This window comes from Eriocheir sinensis, chromosome 33 (genome assembly GCF_024679095.1).
Source record: "Eriocheir sinensis breed Jianghai 21 chromosome 33, ASM2467909v1, whole genome shotgun sequence".
NCBI lineage: Eukaryota > Metazoa > Arthropoda > Malacostraca > Decapoda > Varunidae > Eriocheir > Eriocheir sinensis.
The window spans coordinates 15,061,772-15,082,813 of record NC_066541.1 but is presented as its reverse complement, the minus strand read 5'-3'; the positions used below and the strand labels follow the sequence as shown (position 1 = coordinate 15,082,813).

General features: G+C 45.6%; 1 protein-coding gene across 5 annotated transcripts in view; it reads right to left on the bottom strand.

The window, feature by feature from the left end:
• Window positions 1–10,853: 10,853 nt before the first annotated feature.
• Window positions 10,854–21,042, bottom strand: part of LOC127006779 (uncharacterized) — a 143,185-nt gene continuing 132,996 nt past the window's right edge. For 2 of the 5 annotated variants that reach the window (XM_050877094.1, XM_050877092.1), the window contains exons 4-7: window positions 17,490–18,018; window positions 16,952–17,128; window positions 13,101–13,295; window positions 10,854–12,060 (exon numbers count right to left, since the gene is read on the bottom strand). In XM_050877094.1, the coding sequence (XP_050733051.1) occupies window positions 11,494–12,060; window positions 13,101–13,295; window positions 16,952–17,128; window positions 17,490–17,912 (1,362 nt within the window). In that variant the 5' untranslated portion in view covers window positions 17,913–18,018 and the 3' untranslated portion in view covers window positions 10,854–11,493. Of the gene's footprint in view, window positions 12,061–13,100; window positions 13,296–16,951; window positions 17,129–17,489; window positions 18,019–18,658; window positions 18,886–21,042 lie in introns of those variants that run through there. The other 3 variants (XM_050877095.1, XM_050877093.1, XM_050877096.1) reach the window with 3 other exon arrangements.

Genomic DNA, 21,042 nt, shown 5'->3' with positions numbered 1-21,042 from the left:
GAGAGAGAGAGAGAGAGAGAGAGAGAGAGAGAGAGAGACATTCAGACCACATATAGGCAGAAGTGATTTAGTAGGAGGAGGAGGGGGGCGGAGGTGAAGGCGGAGGTGGAAGAGAAGTGAGAAAGAGGAGGAAAGTAATTGAATTATAATTTAAAATGTAATCTTAAGTAATTTCCCGGCTGGCCCCACGTGTCAGGCTGTCAGTTTTTGAGTCATGGGCAGAAAAAAAAACGAGAGAGAGAGAGGAAGAAAGAAAAGAATGGAAAGTCGAGGAGGAGGAGGAGGAGGGAGAGAAAGAAGGATGAAGAGGAGGAGGAGGAGGAGTTGACTTACGGACAGAGAGCACGCAGGAAAAAAAAAAAAAAAGGAGGAGTCATGGGTTGAAAAAAATGGAAAATACAGCAAGAAAAAGGGAAGGAGAATGAGAAGCAGTAGGAGGTGGAGGAGGAGGAGGAGGAGGAGAGGTAGGATGAAAACGGAGGAGGAGAATCAGGAGTGGGTGGAGGAGGAGGAGAGGGGGAGAGGAAAAGGCAAGAGGTGTTCGAGGAGGAGGGAGACAAGAGAGAGAGAATCACCAAAATAAATTCCTTGGCTTAAATTGATCGCGCAATATAGCCAATGATCATCAAGGGAAAAATTACATCACCTTCATTTTCCACGCCATTTGAAAACGTAATTAAAAAGAAAACGGGAAAGAAAACGGAATGAACACGCGCGGAAATGAATGGTGGACTGAAAGAAAACTAATGAAAACGGGAATAAAGGAGGGAGCGAGCGAGCGAGAGGGAGAGAAGATAGCGGCGCTTTTCTTTTTTTTTTTTTCTCTTCTTTTTCTGGCTCTGTTGTAATGACGCCGAAAATGGAATGAATAAAACAAACGCAATTTCTTAGCGAGGTCTGAAATTGCTGTCCCGCTGCGGCCATTATGACTACACACACACACACACACACACACACACACACACACACACACACACACACACACACAAATACACACACTCCCACACGCACACAGAGAATTGCAGTCAGCTATTTCCATCGGCATTACAACACACACACACACACACACACACACACACACACACACACACACACACACAATTACCCTCAGCTATTCCTATCATCAAAATCACAGCCATTCCGTTAATAGAAAAGGTATTAGAACTATAAATAAACATTGCTGAATTCCATTATCCTCACCACCACCGCCATCACCATCACCATCACCACCACCATCATCACCACTTCACTATTTTGATTTGGTGTATCTATTTTTTCCCCTCCTCCTCTTGCTCTCGCACTTACCACACACACACACACACACACACAGAGACACAGACACTCTCACTCTCACTCTCACTCTCTCTCTCTCTCTCTCTCTCTCTCTCTCTCTCTCTCTCTCTCTCTCTCTCTCTCTCTCTCTCTCTCGGCCATAAATTTATTCCATGCATACATACACCTCCCACACCGCTGCGTAAACTTTGGAAGGAAAAAAAAGAAAAAAAAAGGTATTTCGACACTTCACGAAGGTTGTTTTTCGAGCGACATAAGGAGAAAGAAGAAGAAGGAGGAGGAGGAGGAGGAGGAGGAAGATGAGGAGTTATAAGAGGAGGGAAGTATAGATGCAGAATTAGAAGAAGAGTGACCAGGGGAGTAAAGAGGACTAGGACGAGGAGGAGGAGGAGAAGAGTAGGGAATGGAGGAGAGTGTAGGAAGAAGAGAAGGGATTATAGTAAAAGAGTAAGTTAGAAAGGCATAGCAAGAAGAGGAAGAGGAACGGGAAGAAAAAATAGAAAGGAGGAAGAAGAGGAAGAGGAGGGAGATAAGGAGAGGGGGCAAGTGGGCAAGAGGAGGAGGATTAGGAGTCAACCACAAGATTACTTTGGTTGATTGGCCTCGGGTGTGGAGAAGCGTCGGTATGTGAGGGTTGAGAGGCGGCGGAGAGAGTGCATTAGAAGGAGTGGGGTGATGAAAGTGCTAATGCTCTCTCTCTCTCTCTCTCTCTCTCTCTCTCTCTCTCTCTCTCTCTCTCTCTCTCTCTCTCTCTCTCTCTCCTTATTTTCCCCACTCCTCTTTTATCTTTTCCTTTTTCTCCTCTTTTCATCAACTTTATCTACTCTACTCTTCTTCTTCTTCTCTTCCATTCCTTTTCCTCTTCCTACTTTCCCTTCTCTTCCTCTTTTCATTCTTTTCACATTCCTATTACCTCCTCCTCCCTTACTCTTCTTTCTTCCTCTTTTCCTCTTCCACCTCCTCCTCCTCTTCCTCCTACTCTGTTCTTCCCTCTCTTCCTCTCTTCATTCTTCATTTCTTCCAATTACCTCCAACTAATCTACTCTTCCTCATCTTCCTCTCTCCCACCTCCTCCTTCTCCTCCTCTTCCTCTCTTCCCCCCTCTTCCTCATCTTCTTCACGTACCCTTAGCCTCCTCCACCTCTCTTTGCCCGTCTATCAGTATCTTTTTCCTCCTCCTTTCCTCCTCTTTTTCCTCCTCCTCTTCCTCTTCTTGCCTCAAGCCGCCAAGCATATCCTCTTCCTCCTTTCAAATCTCTTCCACCCCTCACGTCCCCTCAGGCCACAGTCGTTCCCCTCGAGAGAGAGAGAGAGAGAGAGAGAGAGAGAGAGAGAGAGAGAGAGAGAGAGAGAGAGAGAGAGAGAGAGAGAGAGAGTAAAACGTAAGAGGTGAGTGAGAGGGAAAGATACTGACAAGAAAAGAAAGAACGAACGAAGGGGAGGAGAGATAGAGAAGGGAGAGCTTTGAGAGAGGCGGAAAGGAAGGAATATAAGGAGACAGGAGGAGGAGGAGAAAGAGGAGGAGGAGGAAGGGAAGGTAGAAAATGAAAACGAAGATTAAGCAGAATAAGAGTAATAATATATGAAAACAACGACTTTTTATATAGTAGAGAAGAAGTGGAAGGAAAATAAGAAGAGAGAAAAGTAAGAGGACAGGAGGAAGAGGAGGAGGAGGAAGAAGAGGAGGAGGTAGAACACGAAAACGAAGATTAAGCAGAATGAGAGTAATAATATGAGAACATAATTACTTTTTTTCTATTTAAGAGAAGAAAATGCCAAGGAAGAAAACTTAAAACCTGGTACAATGCATTTTTTTTTAGCGACGGTATATTTAACTTTAGTAAAATTATTCTTATTTGCTTATTATTGGGCACTCATCGTTGTTATTTGCATCAGGTATTATTGAAAGTATTTGCTTTAAGAATTAGCATCAGATAAGTTATGTTTCCTCTTATTTAACTCTTTTATTAATTCTATCAGGTGTATTCAAAGGCATTTCTGTGACGTTAGGATCAAGTTTCGTTTCTGTGGCGCTAAAAGAAAAGAAACAGAAACGAATGGAAACAAGGAGGGAATAAAGCAAGCGAAATATGAGAAAAGAAAAGAAAAGAAAACGAGAGGAAAGAGAAAATAAGAAATGAAGCGAAAAAAAGGTGAAAGGGAAAAGAAATATCCCGCGACCCCCATTACATTATGCTTTCTGTCCGGCACACGAGAAAAAAAATGATGCGAGGTAGGAGGAAAAATGAAAGAGAAAAAAATAAGAGGAAATGGATGCGAGGAGAGAGGAAACTAAGAGGAAAATAGGAAAAAAAAACGAGAGAAAACGACGTGTCAAAAATGGAAAAATAAGAAATACACGAATTTTTATTTTTTTTATTTTGTATTTTTACGTCGTGGCCTATTGCGCCGGTAGGCTTCTTCCCGGTGGGACCTGATGGTCGGCCCAGCCCGTTCAGGCGCGGGCGAGTTTTTATAGTGGCGCCATCTTGCATTGGCTCATGCTGCCCTCCCGGAGCTCATCTTTAATCCTAGAATCTAGAGTCCGGGTTGATAGGTGGTCTTCTGGACAGCATGTGGGTAGTTTTAAGCCACTCGGCGACGGCTGAAAAATCCCAGCTTGGTGGCACCGGGCGGGGATTAAACTCGCGTCGTCCTGAACGCGGCGCCGCCACGCTATCCATACAGCCACCGCCTCCCCATTTGGCAATAAATGGCAATAAAAAGATGCAAGGAGAGGAAAACTAGGAGATAAATAAAAGAAAATAAGAAAAAATTAGACAAATATATGAAAATAAGATAAAAATGAGAGAAAAATAAGAAGAAATAAAGAAAATAGGAAAAAAAACACGAGAAAATACGAAAAAAACAAAAGAGGAAAAGAAAAATAACTGGACATACGAAAAAAGAGCGAATAATGATAAGGAGATAAATTAAAGAAAACTATGCAAAAAATAAAAAGAAGAAATAAAAGAAAAATGGCAATAAAAAGATGCAAAGAGAGAAAAATTAGGAGATAGATAAAAGAAAAAAAAAATGATCAGGAGAGAAAAATCTGAAAAAAATCGCTCTCCTTTCCGTCCTTCCCATTCCGCCACGGTCCGCTGCCCTTCCTCCCCCCCCCCCCCTGCGTCCTTCATATCCTTCATCTTGGCCACGTGCCCCTTCACCCCCTTCTCCTTCCCCCCCTCCTATCTACGCTCTCTCCCTTCCTCCCTTCACCCCCTTCCCCTTCCCCCCCTCCTATCTACGCTCTCTCCCTTCCTCCCTTCACCCCCTTCCCCTTCCCCCCCTCCTATCTACGCTCTCTCCCTTCCTCCCTTCACCCCTTCCCTTCCCCCTCCCCTATCTACGTTCTCTCCTTCCACCCCCTCTTTAGCGTCTTCACTCCCTCCCCTTCCCCCTTCCGTGTCCCTCCCATCCCTTACCCCCTTGATTTCCACGTCTTTCTCCTTAACTTCCCTTTTCTTCTCCTCCCTTTTCTACGTCCTTCCCCTCCCAATATCCCTTTGCCCCTTTCCAGTTCCCTCCTTCCCTCCCCTTTCCAGTTCCCTCCTTCTTCTTCTCCCTTCCACGTCCTCCCCCTTCCCCCTTTCTCCTTCCCCTTTCCTTGCCTCCCCCTTCCTCTTCCCCCTCCGCATCCTCCCCCATCCCTCCCCTCTCCCTTTCCGAGTCATCTTCCTTCCTTCCTCTTCCCCCCTTCCGTGTCTCCCACCCTTCCCCTTCCCCTCATTTGCCCCCCTCCTACCCCCCTCCCGCGGCCCCATCACATTTTGGTCTTTCAGCGGCGAAGGCAAAAAAATCCTCGCTGGCGTCAGGTGGTTCTCGGAAGATCGTTTCCACCGTCATACCTCCCGCCTGTTCCTCCCTCCCTTCTGGCCCTCTTTCTTTCCCTCCCTTCCTCCCTCTTGTTGTTCCTACCTCCCTTCCTTCCTCTCCTTGTTCCTTCTTCTTCTTCCCTTCTGTCTATTCACTACTTCTTCTTCGCCCCATCGTGTCTTCCTCTTCCTCCTCTTCCTTCTGTTTTTTTTCCTTCCTCCCTTCTGACCCTCTTTCGTTCCCTCCCTTCCTCCCTCTTGTTCTACCTACTTCCCTTCCTTCCTCTCCTTGTTCCTCTTTTTCTTCCCTTCTGTTTCTTCACTACTTCTTCCTCGCCCCATCGTGTCTTCCTCTTCCTCCTCTTCCTTCTGTTTTTTCCTTCCTCCCTTCTGGCCCTCTTTCTTTCCCTCCCTTTCTCCCTCCTGTTGTTCCTACCTCCCTACCTTCCTCTCCTTGTTCCTCTATTTCTTCCCTACTTCTTTATCTACATCTCGGGTCTTCCTCTTCCTCCTCTTCCTTCTGTTTTTTTCCTCCCTCCCTCCTGCCTCCTCCTCCTTTTCTAGTCACCTTTTATCCCTTTCCCTTCCTCCTCTTTTCGGTTTTATTTGTTTTCCTATTTTTCTGGGTTTTTTTCTAGTCCAATTTTTTTTTATTGCTACTTCTACAGTTCCTCCCTTCCCTCTCCTTCCCCTCTTCTTCCTTCTCTTCTTCTGTTTCCTTTGACCCTCACATTGTCTTTTCTCCTCTTTTCCACTTCCCTTTCTGCGCTTCCTCGACCCATTCCTCCTCCTCCTCCTCCTCCTTATGTCCACCTTCCACAAATAATGATTCCTTCCGTTTATTTACAGACCAAATGTTTTCTCTCCTCTCGTGTATCCGTCACCCTTTCCTTCCCTCTCCTTCCCTTCCCTTCCCTTCCTTTCACTTCCCTTCCATTTCCTTCCCTCTCCTTCCCTTCCCTTCCCTTCCCTCTCCTTCCCTTCCCTTCCTTCCCTCCTTCCTTCCTTCCTTCCATTCCTTCCTTCCTTTCTCTCCTCTCCTCTCCTCTCTCTCTCTCTCTCTCTCTCTCTCTCTCTCTCTCTCTCTCTCTCTCTCTCTCTCTCTCTCTCTCTCTCTCTCTCTCTCTTACTGGAATTCGGACAAAACTTACTCAGCCGTAAAGAAAATACCTGTTAATGAGAGAGAGAGAGAGAGAGAGAGAGAGAGAGAGAGAGAGAGAGAGAGAGAGAGAGAGAGAGAGAGAGAGAGAGAGAGAGAGAGAGAGAGAATTTACTATGACAGTTGGGCCAAAGTTGGGTGTAAACATTCTCTCCTGATTTGATGGTTGGCAAGGTGGGAAGGAAGAAGAAGGAGGAGGAGGAGGAGGAGGAGGAGGAGGAGGAGGAGGGGGAGGAAGGGGAGTAATGGGGGAGTGGAGGAGGGAAGGTGGGATAGGAAGGAGGCACAGAGGGGGGAAGGAAGGAGGGAAGGGAAGAGGGAGGATGCAGGGGAAGGAAGGAGATATGAAGGATGGGAGGAGAGAAGGAGGAAGGGGAGTAGGGAAGGAGGGAGGGGAAGAGGGAGGCAGGAAGAGAATAGGGAGAAGGGAAGGGAGAGAGGGAGGGGAGGAGGAATGGAAGGAGAGGAAGGAAGGGAGGGGAAGAGGCGTGGAGAGGGAACAAAGGAGGGGAGGAGGAGGGAAGGAAGAGGGAAGGAGGAAAGGAAGGATTAGGAGGAGGAAGAAGAGAGAGAGAGAGAGAGAGAGAGAGAGAGAGAGAGAGAGAGAGAGAGAGAGAGAGAGAGAGAGAGAGAGAGAGAGAGAGAGAGACCCAAAAAGACAAAGCAGCAAATATTGAGTTATCTCCTCCTCCTCCTGTTTGCCTCCCTTTTCTCTCCTCCATCCTCACCTCTTTCCTCTCTCCTCCAAGACACAGCAATAAGATATTAGATTTCAGGATGCTGCGAGACTCTTTTCGTGGCCAATATTTCCCTTCCCTTCCCTTCCCTTCCTTCTTCCTTCCCTTCCTTCTTCCTTCCCTTCCTTCTTCCTTCCCTTCCTTCTTCCTTCCCTTCCTTCTTCCTTCCCTTCCTTCTTCCTTCCCTTCCTTCTTCCTTCCCTTCCTTCTTCCTTCCCTTCCTTCTTCCTTCCCTTCCTTCTTCCTTCCTTTCCTTCTTCCTTCCTTCCTTCCTTCCTTCCTTCCCTTCCCTTCTCTTCTCTTCTCTTCTCTTCTCTTCTCTTCTCTTCTCTTCTCTTCTCTTCTCTTCTCTTCTATTCTCTTCTCTTCTCTCTCTCTCTCTCTCTCTCTCTCTCTCTCTCCAGTAGCAGCTCACGTAGGAGGTAAAAATGTAATGAGACTAATTCGTAAAGACATCCATGAAGACTTCAGAATTCCGTCTTCGTTGTAAAGGACGTTATAGCGTTGGTGTAGATGTTGCAGTTTCGTTTTGTAATAGAGTGCTTGTGTATTTTCTCTCTCTCTCTCTCTCTCTCTCTCTCTCTCTCTCTCTCTCTCTCTCTCTCTCTCTCTCTCTCTCTCTCTCTCTCTCTCATATTTTCACTAAATCGTTTTTACTATCCCTTTTCTTTCTTTTCCCCTCCTCCTTAGCCCTCCTTCCCTCCTCTCCCTCACTTCTTCCTCCCATACCCCTCCTTCCCTTTCCTCCTTCTCTTCTTCCCTCTCCCTTCTTTGTGCTAATAATTGGTTTTGTTTGTTTATTATGAGTATCTTTACCACTCTCTCTCTCTCTCTCTCTCTCTCTCTCTCTCTCTCTCTCTCTCTCTCAAATCACTGCTGGTCGCCTCTCTCCCTCTCTCTCTTCGTCACCATCCATAACATGTTTTTCTCTCTTGAAGGACCTCCAGCATCCACTTGGAATCTCAGGGGCTGGGGTAATCTTGGAATATTCCCACTCCACAGAGATTGGAATGTCCCCTCATAACACGTGTCTGGAATTGTCCTTAGCCTGGGAATCTCGAGTATTTCCATATCTCTAGACTCGAATCAAGGTGTACCTGAAGGGTCATTGTGGGTGTGTGTGTGTGGTTGAGGGTTCGGGTCCAGTTGCTTCTTGATCCAATCCCGGGTATGGAGGAGGCGACGTTTGGCTTGATCTCGTTGGGTTGAAATCTCCGCCGCGAGTGTTTCCATGCATCCAAAAAATGAAGTAGACCCCAACTACACGATCTCTGGACCTCGGAATGTAGAGTTTTCTTTATCTTGTTTCTTTAGTGAGTTTAGATGGTTCTGTTTCGTTCACCTCCTCTTCTTGTTGGGTTGAAATCTCTGCGAGTGTTTCCATGAATCCAAAAAATGAAATAGACCCCAACTACACGATCTCTGGACCTCGGAATGTAGAGTTTTCTTATCTCGTTCCTTTAGTGAGTTTAGATCCGGTTTTGTTTTGTTCTCCTCCTCTTCCTCCTCCTCTTGTTCCTCTTCCTTGTTTGGTTGATATCTCCTCCACGAGTGTTTCCATAAATCCAAAAAATGAAATAGACCCCAACTACACGATCTCTGGACCTCGGAATATAGTCTTTTCTTTATCCTGTTTCTTTAGCGAGTTTAGATCTGGTTCTGTTTCGTTCACCTCCTCTTCTTGCTGGGTTGAAATATCTGCGAGTGTTTCCATGAATCCAAAAAATGAAATAGACCCCAACTACACGATCTCTGGACCTCGGAATGCACAGTAGTCTTTTCTGTGTCTTGTTTCTTAAGGGAATTTAGATCTGGTTCTGTTTCGTTCACCTCCTCTTCCTCCTCTTGCTCCTCCTCTTGTTCCTTCTTCTTCCTCTTCGTTATCTTTACAACTTAGAATGTAGGCTTTTATTTGTCTTCTTTCTTTAGTGAGTTTAGATCTGGTCCTCTTTCGTCCTCCTCCTGTTTCTCCTTTTCCTATTCCTTCTCTGTTTCTTCTCCCTACTCCATTTTAGTAATCTTTGCAATCTCGAACCTGGAATGTAGACTTTATATCTTCCTTTAATCCCTGTCCAGTTTTCTCTTCTTTTTCCTCCTCCTCGTTTCTTCTTCCTCCTCCTCTTCCTCTTCTCTTTCGTTTGTGTCCTTCTAATTCTTTCTCGTGTTCTCTTTATTCCTTGTCCTTCACCTCTTTCTCATTCTCCTCCTCCTCTTGTTTCTCCTCCTTCTCCTCCTTGTTTCTTTTTCCTCCTCTTCTCTTTCTCTGTACCCTTCAGATGTCGTTTCCTGTTCCTTGTTTTTTTCCTTTCTCGTTCTCCTCCTCCTCCTTTTTCACCTTCTCCTTGTTTCTTTTTACTCTTTATTTTGTTTCTCTTTGCACCATTCCATTTCCTCCCCCTGTTCCCTCTGTTCCTTGCCCTCCTCATCTTCCTCGTTCTTCTCCTCCTCGTTCTTCTCCTTCTCGTTCTTCTCCTTCTCGTTCTTCTCTTTCTCGTTCTTCTCCTCCTCGTTCTTCTCCTCCTCGTTCTTCTCCTCCTCGTTCTTCTCCTCCTCGTTCTTCTCCTCCTCGTTCTTCTCCTCCTCGTTCTTCTCCTCCTCGTTCTTCTCCTCCTCCTCCTTCTCTTCCTCCTGCTACAAGCCGAGATATTTACACTCGCCTAAATCTGGAATATTCCCACTCCCTGGAGCCTGGAATGGCCTCACCCTCTGGAAACTGGAGTGGCCCATTTGGAGTCAATGACCACCTTCAAGAACCCCCAAGAATTCTTTATTCCACCTAAACTCTGGAATGGTCTCTCTCTCGGCCTCTTCCGCTGACCGCTGGCCTCCCACTCGGCCTCCTCGATCTCCCTGGAAAGTCAACCGGCCGCCGTAAGAGCCTATAAACGGCCTGGAATCCATCAGTGTTGTCTCCAAATAGGATCAGGCTCAAGGAGAGGGTTTCGAAGCCTTCCCTCCGATTGTCTTTTGTTCCTTTTTGGGTTTTGTTGATGGCTGGTTGGATGGTTTCGTTTGTTTATGATTTACAGAGAGAGAGAGAGAGAGAGAGAGAGAGAGAGAGAGAGAGAGAGAGAGAGAGAGAGAGAGAGAGAGAGAGAGAGAGAGAGAGAGAGAGAGAGAGAGAACGCAGCCCTCCCCCCCTCAAGATTTACTGCCCTGGTCATGATAATTGTAATATATTTCTCCACTTGTTACCTCCGAGCTGCTATTACCAGACTCCTCCTCCTCCTCCTCCTCCTCTTCCTCCTCCTCCTTTTCCTCCCACTCCGTCTTCCTCCCTCCTCTCTCCTCCTCCTTTCGTATCTCTATTTATCTTTTCTCTCTTCTCCACCACCTCTCCTCTCCTTCTCTTTCTTTTCATGATTAAAGGAAAACACACACTTACCGAAGGAGAGAGATACAGCCATACAGACATACAGACACAGACACACACACACACACACACACACACACACACACACACACACACACACACACACACACACACACACATTCACCTTCAACATCAGAAAACACCTATACACAAGAGACTCGATTTGCATACTAATAAATAATTACCTGCAATTATCAAAGAGACAGGTAGGTAAGGGTCGCCGGCCAGGTATGTACAGGTAACACGGGATTGGTTCGTGTATTTACCTGTGTGAGCTGAGCGTGGCCTTAATGATTTGTTGGAATGCCGACTCTTAATGACCAGGTGATGATGGGAGACTAATCTAACTTCATTAAATAAAAAAGTAATAAAAACACAATCATTAAATCGAATTACTCCCGAGGGATATTAATTATTATGAGCCGGGGAAATAAATAAATAAGGTTACGGTCGCTAATGAGGTGGTGTGTAAATCATCAGTATATTTCGTTTTATTACTAAAAAAAAAGAATATCACACAGGATAAAGAATACATACACAGGTCAGGGAACAAAAAATAAAGGAATTCTACCCACAATGTTTTTTTTTTCCCCTCGGTTCCATAAACATTTATTTCGTGGTGCGTCCAATGTTATTTTTTTCATAAGTATGAATGTCTAATTTTCAGGAATACCCCAAAAAACGGTCGTGGAAATACAAGTCTGGCCGAGGGAGGAGAATGGACACGTAGAAGAAGAGGAAGAGGAGGACGGAGTGGTATGGTTTTAAGTAATGAAGGAGGAAGGGAAGGGCGAGAGATAGGGACGGCTTAATAAAGACTTGGATGGATGGAGGAGAGGATAGAGGACGGGAGTGGGGAGGAAGGGGAGGAAGGGCAGGAAAGGTGGAATGAAATACGGAATGTCAAGGGAAGCTGGGAATATTTGGAGGATACTAATAGACAGACAGACGGATACGGACAAATACAGACAAAGAGATAAATAGAGATAAGAAAGATGACATAAGTGAGAGAGAGAGAGAGAGAGAGAGAGAGAGAGAGAGAGAGAGAGAGAGAGAGAGAGAGAGAGAGAGAGAGAGAGAGAGAGAGAGAGAGATGCATTACTCCCCCAGTTCTCACATTTTGTCCTGCTGGTAACCCCCCGCAGCGGCCCTCTCCATCTCCTCCACCACCACCACGCCACAATCCACCACCTTAGCCTCAGAGGGGTTGGGCAGCTTCGCCACCTCGCGCACCACCTCCAACCCGTACTCCACCTGGCCGAACGCGAAGTGCACCGTCTCACCTGGAAAGCCCTTCTGCGTGGTAATGAAGAACTGTGCTGCCCGATGCATGCCGCCCCACCACCCCCGCACCACCCCAGCCTCCCACTCCCTACGGTACTCCCTCCCCCAGCCGAGCCACGGGATGAGGGACGCGCCCCCCGCCCCTCTTCGGCCCTCATAGTCCCCTCCGACCAGGCGCTCCCTCGTCCCTCCCTTGTCTAAGACGCCGAGGATCGCTGAGTCGGTGTAGCTGACGCCGCGCTGGCCTGTGCAAAGCCACGTAAACTGCCTCGCGCGGCCTGTGTCGGGGGCGAGGCGGATGTACACTCGACCTCTTAGCGCAGTCGACTTGTCCTCCACATCCAAGAAGGCCAACGTGCACTCCCGGTCGATGAGCTCATGAAGGATCTCCCTGTGCTGTGAAGGATGCGGAGCGAGGGTCAGGAAGGAGCGGGAGAGATGGCGAAGGAGGGGCAAGGTTGAGGGACAGACAGGGACGTGGGGTGATGACTGGTTGGGGTCATGCTAGGTTAGGGATATGGGGATGGCGATAAGCAGAGGTTAGGGACAGACAAGGATGTTTAGGGGTGATGGGTTGAGATCATGCTAAGGTAGGGATGCTGAGGAGGGCAAGATGCAGGGGTTAAGAACATACAAGGGCATCTGGACATGATAGTGTGTGGTCAGGCAAGGGTAGGGATGCTGGGGAGGCGAGATGCAGGGGTTAAGAACATACAAGGGCATCTGGACATGATAGATTGTGGTCAGGCAAGGGTAGGGATGCTGGGGAGGGCGAGATGACGGCCGGAAAGGGGATAAGAGAGCTAGGGAGTGAGGTGAAGTCTTGCGGAGGGGTACTTAGGTAGATTAGGGGAAGCTGAGAGGGCAAATATGAGAGTTCTGGCTTCGGGAACAAATATTAAAAAGCGTATGGGAGTTAGAATGACATAAAAACGAGGGCAAGATAAATCAAGGGAGGAGTGTGGGACAGAAGGTCAAGATCTGTTCATGGTGAGGTCTAGTTAGGTCAAGTCAGATTACTTCCTTCCTGCGCCCAGAGTGACAGATTGACTCATGAAAGGGGAGACTCGGGCCGGCCGCGTCAGCCCCTTTCAAACTGTGCACCAAATCGTGAGCTATTTATCTTACGGCTCCTTATTCCCCTCTCCCTTCCTCCTTGAGCATTCCCTCCTTCCCTACTCTTCCCTCCCTCCCTCGCCCTTCCCGTGCTTCCCTGCTCTCTCTTCCTTCCTTCCTTCTCCTTTTCTTTTCCCTCCCTTCCCTTCCTCGCTCTTCCCTTCTTCCCTGCCTCCTCTCTCCTTTCCTTCTTCCTCCCTTCCCTTCCCTTTCTCCGCATCAAAGCCAACGCAGATCAACTGAGCTTCACGGAATATCGAGTTTACTGACGCTAAAGTCCGGGCGCGAGTCCCCACAAAGTCGCCACAAAGTCCACTGACCTCGACGGTGACGGAGCCGGGCGGCGGAGGCTTCTCGACGAGGCAGTGGAGGTGGAGGTTGCCCCGGTCCATGATGATCCTCCCGCTCCGCACCTTCTCCTTCCCGCCGCCGATGGATCTGGTCTGCACGGCGTAGACTCGCCCCGCCATCACGGCCTCCCGCACCGCGCTCGTCATGAAGGTAAGTTGCTCCGCCTGCAGGAAGGGGAAGAGGAGGAGGAGCGTGAAGGAGAGATAATGACTAGAAGGAGAAATCATGTACTAGAGCAAGCAGGAAGAAACAACGGCATTCTAGTTCTTGTGGTCCTAAAAATAAAGTATAAAGTATAAATAAAAATAAAAATAAATCACTTTCCATAGTACTTCAAGCTTAGGGTCGTATTTTAAAACATTTCGTCGCTCAGTTTTACATATTTGGCAAGGCTTTCGTAGGAGTCGTGGGCATTTCCAGGGGTAGTTTTATGACCCTGGTGGTAGTCTGACCCTTCCTCTGTACCGTGAACCTAAAGAAACACTCCTTACAACTCAACTGACCCCCTCTTTGACCTCTAGATATAGTTGACGTTAGAAGTGAAAGTGTCTTTTAATACCAACCTTAAAAAAAAACTGGAATATAAACCAGAGGGAAAAATCAAGGACTGCAGAAGTAAATAGAAGAAACAAAAATCCTTTAGTTCGTGAGGTCTTAACAACAAAGGGACCAGCTTACACATTTCTTTAAGCGTAAAATAAAAGTGAAATAAAAACCAGAAGGGGAAAAAAAATCAAAAGACTGAAGAAGGTAAACAAGAGGACACAACAAAGGGCGCTCCATCTCTTGAGGTCCCAAACAACAAAGCAAAGGTCAGTTTACACCGTACTTTGAGCGGCGTAAACTTTTTGTTAGTACCCCCTTGGGCGCGGCATCGGCGGTGTAACATCAAACTCGCGGGAGGAAGAAAAAATGCTTAATGGGAGAAGTTAATGAAGAGGCGCTTGTTTATGTCCTCCCCGGGGTGCCATGATGGTCCCGGGGAGAGGAGGGAACATGGGAAGAAGGGAAAACACGGAGGAAAACGGGAAGAAAGAGCAGCAAAGGGGAGTAAAGGGAGTGAGTGACTGTGGGTTGATCTAAAGGATGGGAGAGTGAGGGAAAACAGAGAGACAGGAAACAAGGAAAGCTGGGAAGGATTAAGATCATGGAAACGAAGGAGAACAGGAAGAGGAAGAGATAGAAAGGAGTAAAGGAGTAAAGTCTATGGAGAGAGTCATTAGGAGAAGTGAATTAGGGAGTGAGTGAAGGAGTAAGTGAAGAGATACTTTGGTGTATAAATAAATATAGGAGGGAAAACAGGGAGGAAACGGAGAGGAAAGAGGAACAGAGGGGAGTACAGGGTATGAGTGACACTGGGTTAATCTTTTAAAGGATGGCGGAGGGAGGGAAAACAGACCGAGGAAGAGAAGAGAGGGAGTGGAAATTGGGAACGATTGGAGGGATTAAGATCATGAAAACAGAGGAGAAAGTGAGTAAGAAGTGACACCAAAGAATAAAGTAGAAAGAATTGAAGAGGGTAGAAAGGAGTAAGGCTATGAGGAAAGAGAGGGAGTGGAAATTGGGAACGATAGGAGGGATTAAGATCATGAAACCGGAGGAGAAAGTGAGTAAGAATTGATACCAAAGAATAAAGTAGAAAGAATTTAAGAGGATAGAATGGAGTAAGGCTATGGGAAGAGTCAATGAGGAAAGTGAATAAAGGAGTGGGTGATGGAGTGGAGAGAGATACTTTGGTGTGTAGACAGATAACGATAAGAGTGAGTAAGATAACTGACATATGGAGAAAGGATGTGAGAGAATAAGAGAATGGAGTGAAGAGGTATTTAGGTGTATAGATAAAGAGAGAAGGGAGCGAATGAGATAATTGACTTAAGATGAGGGAGAGGATGAGAGGAAGAGAATCAGTAGGGGATCTTGCATTTAAAAGAAGGAAAGAAGGGAGATGAGGCGAAAGATAAAGTCGATAAAAAAAAAAACACGTAAAATGGATGGCTGAGATAAGATGATTAATACACAAAGAATGACCACAGCAAAATGTAAAAAAAAAAAAACGACATAAAACGGACTAAAACAAAGAAACCACAAACCAAAACAAACCAAACCAAAAAATGAATGAAAATAGACACCAGAATAGAGAGAGAAAGAGAGAGGAAAAAGAGCGTAGAAAAACGAGCATAGAGATACAAACAAGAGGAGGAAGGAGGGAGCCCAAAAACCGATCTCCCAAAAAAAGCACAAAACCCTGAAACTCATCCGATGCACTTCGCCTCCACACACGGGGGGGAGGGGGGGAGGTAGGGTGTGTGTGAGAGAGAGAGAGAGAGAGAGAGAGAGAGAGAGAGAGAGAGAGAGAGAGAGAGAGAGAGAGAGAGAGAGAGAGAGAGAGAGAGAGAGAGAGAGAGAGAGAGAGAGAGAGAGAAATGGAAAAAAGAAGAAAAATGGGGAGGGGGTGGAAGACAGAAGAGGGAGAGAAAAATATATATAAAAAATAAATAAAAACAACGAACGTCCACACCGGAAAAGAAAACATCCAAGGCTTGAAAAGGATAAATAAAAATAAGGAAAACTTTTTTGCCTCACTCTTAGAAAGGCGGGAAAAAAAGGGGGAAAAAACAGGGTCCCTTCTTTTCACCAGTGCTCTTTGGAAGGGCGGGAAAAAAAGGAAGAAAAAAAGGAGGAATATATTTTCAAGATTTTTCAGGAAAGGTGTGAAAAAGGAGAAAAATTAAGGGCATATATTTTCATCTGTTTTTTGGAAAGGTGGAAAATAGGAGAAAAATGATGTCATGTTCTCATATTGTTTTTACGAGAGGGGGAAAAGAAAATATACTGAAGGCATATTTTCATCTTTTTTAGGAAAGGTGGGAAAAGGGAAAGTATTAAGGTAAGTATCATTTAATTTTTAGGAAAGGTGGGAAAAAGGGAAAGAATTAAGCCATATTTTCATTTTTTTTAGGAAAGATGGAAAAAAAACTAGATATATTTTAATTTTTATAGGAAAGGGGAGAAATATAGCAAAAAATTAAGCCATATTTTCATTTATATTTTTAGGAAAGATGGAAAAAAGAAAAAAACTAGATATATTTTCATTTTTATAGGAAAGGTGAGAAATTAAGAAAAAAAAGCTGAAGTTATATTTTCATTTTGGAGGAGGCTGGAAAAATACTAAAAACTGAAGGCGTATTTTCATTAATATTCAGTAAAGGCGGAAAAAGAGGAGAAAAAGCGAGGGAGTATATTCATCTGTACCCTTAGGAAAGATAGGATGAAAGGAGAAAAATAGCGAATGAAGTTAAAAATAAATGCCTCTCTGTACTTAAGCTGATATGTTACTCTGCATCGTCCCATCACCTTTATCTCGATCCATCCTCCTACGTATCTACATCTATATATCTATCTATCCATCTATCTATCTATTTAAATGCCTATCACTTTATCTTTTTATCAGTGTACTTATCTATGGAATTAATTATCAATCTACTTTTTTATCTCTCTAATACTTATCTATTCATGAACTTGTCTACTAATTTACTTTTTTATCCCTTTTCTATCTCTATCTTCAAGTTACATTCCTATCCATCTGTCCACCTACAATATCTATCTATGTATCTTCTTACCTATTTGCTTATCTATCTACCTATCTACAAATCGAACTTTTTATCCATGTACTTACCTACAAATCTACCATTCTACCTATCTACCAACAATCTATTTATCAACCTCCCTCTCATTCTATCTTTCTGTCAATCTCTCAATCTTTAATAAATCTAACTTACTCTCCATCCACCGACAGACGATCAAGCTATCCATTCCTCACCTTTATATCGGCGGTGTGTCCCAGGATTAGAGACCTCGGCGGGTGGAAGGGCAAGGAGGGGGAATTGGTGCTGCGCCGGTGCCTCCTGGAGGGCCGCTCAGGTGAGAGGAGGGTGGACAGCACACCTGTGGCATCGCGGCTAATGGCCTCCAGCGCCAGTTTGTTGGCGCGCCTCACCTGCGGCGGCGGGAAGGTATATGTTAATGAGGTTCTCAGGATAAGGTGGCTCGAGTATGTCTGTGTTGGTGTCTTGCTCTTGTTCACCACACACACACACACACACACACACACACACACACACACATTCTGTTTATCTGTATTTATCGGTAGCTTTTTTTTTTGTATGTTCGTCTGTCTGCTTTCTGTATCTCTATCTTTGTGTCTCTCTCTCTCTCTCTCTCTCTCTCTCTCTCTCTCTCTCTCTCTCTCTCTCTCTCTCTCTCTCTCTCTCTCTCTCATTGCAGTAAAACTTTCCCCAGCTGTGGCTTCCGCCCTCCAAGGCGTTAAAGCAGACCATTGTGGCGGCGGGAACACCTGCCTTGGAGGAGGCGTTGACGAGGTCCAGGTCTCGCTGGTGGCGGGGCGGCGCGTGGAGAGGGACCAGCTCCGCCTCCGCCAGCTCGTCCTCCTTCTCCTCCAGGTCGCTGAACGCCTCCATCGCGTCCAGCCTCGTCCTCAGCCTCTGTATCTCCCAATAGAGTCTCGTCCTCGTCTCCGTCACCAGGTCGTCCTCGCGGCTCAGTGCTTGCACGGCGGCTCGGTTCACGTTGACCAGTTCCTCCACGGCCCTCCGGTGTTTCTCCCGCCACCAGTCCAGGTCCTTCGAGTACTCCTCCAGCTGCAGGTCGTGGGCGACATACGAGGCCAGAAGGGCGCGGGTTTTAGCGTTCCTCCGCTTCCGCTCCTCCTCCCAGTCCAGCTGCGGCGGGGGGGCGGGTCGCCACTCCGGTGTCAGGCTCATCTTCTTTAAGGGCGCTTCCGCTGCCCCGCCCACAGCAGATGCGACGGTGGCGGTGCGGCAGGGAGGAACAGCGGCGGCGGCGGCGGTGGTGGTGGTGGTGGCCTCGCTGTGGGCACAAAAGGTCAGCCGTTTACTCTTTAATGCCACTGTGAGGCGTGTGGGCGTGCGGGCAGGGTCAGGGGGGACAGGGGGGCAGGAGGGAAGGTGGGGCTGGGGGGGTTAGAGGGTGTCATGGGGGTCCAAATGTCAGAGGCGAGATCGCTTGTTTCATGGCCTTGCAGAGACAAACACCGCCGCTTGTGTCGCTCCCTCGGACGGGTCCCAACACCACCATCACTATCACCACCACTGAGTTACTACCATCACCACCACCACAGAGTCACTACCATCACCACCACCACTACAGTTATGCCTCACTATCACCACCATTTCTCAATCACTATCACCACTGCAATCTACAATCATCACCAACACTACCAAAACACAATCACACAATCACCACCGATATTTTACGTCACCACGACCATCACAGCAAAAACACCACTAACATCACCACCACAATCTCCCGCCACCACCACCAACGAACCACCACCATTATCACCATAGCAACAGTCCTCCATCTTCACCATACAGTACCATGTCACCACCACTATCACCACAACCACCACACACCACCACTCACCACCACCACCACCACCATCGATTACTAAACTCCTTGGGCTTAACTAACTTCCCGGAGTTCTTGCCTTCAACTTTATTAACTCTTCGCAGTCAGCCCTTCAGCTTTCCTTACGCTCCCTCTCGGCTCACTCTCAGCTCCCTCTCGGCTCCCACTCCTTGTCCTCCATCCCACTCCGCCCCTCCGCCGTCCACTGGCAGGGCGACACACGACTAAGCACACCGGATGGCTGCCAGGGGAGGAGAGGAAGCAAGGCGGACCCACACACGCCGGGGAAGGCTCGACTTATCTCGTGATAGCGGAGTGATTAGATTGGGAGGCGCTGTGTTGAAAACGTTCATTGGTATCCCCTTGTAGACTAGTATCGCTTTGCTTTTCCTCTCTCTCTTATATTCCCTCTCTCCCTCTCTATCTATCTACCTATCTATATATCTCTCTCTCTCGTCTGTCTATAAATGTATATGTCTGTAAGTGACTGTGTGTATCCCCTTGTATACTTGTATCGCTTTGCTTTCCCTCTCTCTCTTATTCCCTCTCTCCCTCTCTATCTATCTATCTATCTATCTCTATATCTCTAGTCTGTCTGTAAATGTATATGTCTGTAAGTGACTGTGTGTATCCCCTTTTATGCTGGTATCGCTTTCTCTCTCTCTCTTCTCTCCTCTTCTCTCTCTCTCTCGTATGTCTATTGTTCGATTTATCCGTGTCTGTGTGTCTATCTGTCTCTGTGTGTGTGTTTTCTGCATGTGTGTCCGTGTGTCTGTCTGTCTAACCGTGTCTCTAAGCGTGTGATTGAGTTTTCTTTCGGTTTGTCTATCTGTATCTATCTACCTCTATTTCCTTTCTCTCTCCCCTACCAATATACCTATCCGAGGGTTTTCCCAGTCAGCAGTGAGGCAAAGAAGGAACGATAAGGACGTGAGGTGAAGTTGAGTAAGACGTGAATCACTCTTACTAGTTATGTTATGGGAAGATTGTCTTAAAGTGGATGCTAAGTGGATGGCAATTTACGAGACCTTATCTGAGACGTAACAGGAGAGTGAAAAGAGCCGGACATCCTCTCCCACGGTTTTGCTTTAGCGTTGAGAGGAAAAAAATAACGTTACACTAAAGAAACAAATACGAATCGAAAGGGAATTATTGTTTTTACTGAAGCGGTAACGTAATTATGTACATGTAATTGACCCTCGGTTTTGTATTGGTCTCTTATGGTAATTCAGAACCTAACTGAATGCCTCGTTGCTTTATGTTACTGGTTTATTGTGACTTGAATCTTACTATTTATTTATATATTTATTTATTTATTTATTTTACTTAATTATTTTGATTCTTTACCTTCTACTTTATTCCCTTCATCCTTTTTAACCTATATATTTGTACTGTTTTGGCTCTACCTATTACACTGTACTTAATGATGGCCAAAATAATGATGATGATGAGAAATGATGATGGTGATGATTATGATGATGATGGCGGTGATGATGATGATAATGATAATAAACATAAGAGTAAACATAAACATAAACATAATAATAATAATAATAATAATAATAATAATAATAATAATAATAATAATAATAATAATAATAATAATAATAATAATGAATAATATAGTTGGTGTACACGGGAGCTGAAACATTGACGATCCCCAAAACATGCTAACGAGTTATAAATATTTACCAGCGCCTCCTACACCCACGCGATGGAAATAATACATGTACGTATACTAAAAAGCAGCATCAGTCGGTTATTATAAAAAAAAGGGTTGATAATCACTTTTTGAAGGGTTAAAGAGACCCATGTTAAAAGCCCGAGAGTGAACAGATAAAAAAAAAAAAACTGAGAAAAGTCACAAAAAAAAACAAAAAAAAACAGACAAAGAAAATTATAAAAGACGAAGAGTAAGAAACAAATCAAACAAGTAAAAGTAAACTAAGAAAAAAAAGGAACAGGAAGACTACCAAACAGAACATAATACACACCCACAAACACAAACAAACAAGCAAACAAACAAAACAAAACGAGTAGACTAACTATTTAAAACACTCATAATTCATACACAAATACACACACACACACACACACACACACACACACACACACACACACACACACACACACACACACACACACACACACACACACACACACACACACACACACACACACACACACACAGCACACAAAGGTAAATGACCAATATTAGACAAAAACAAATACAAAAGTTAATAGACAAAATTACCAGACAAAACATACATTCGGACAAAAAAGAGTGAGTTGACGAACTATTTAAAACAATTATAATTCACACACACACACACACACACACACACACACACACCTACACACAGCACACATAACATTGACCAAAAGTGAATAGATAAAAATAAGCAGAAAAAAATTAACACGAAAAAGTATATAACAGAAAAATTGGTATAAGATAAGACACCA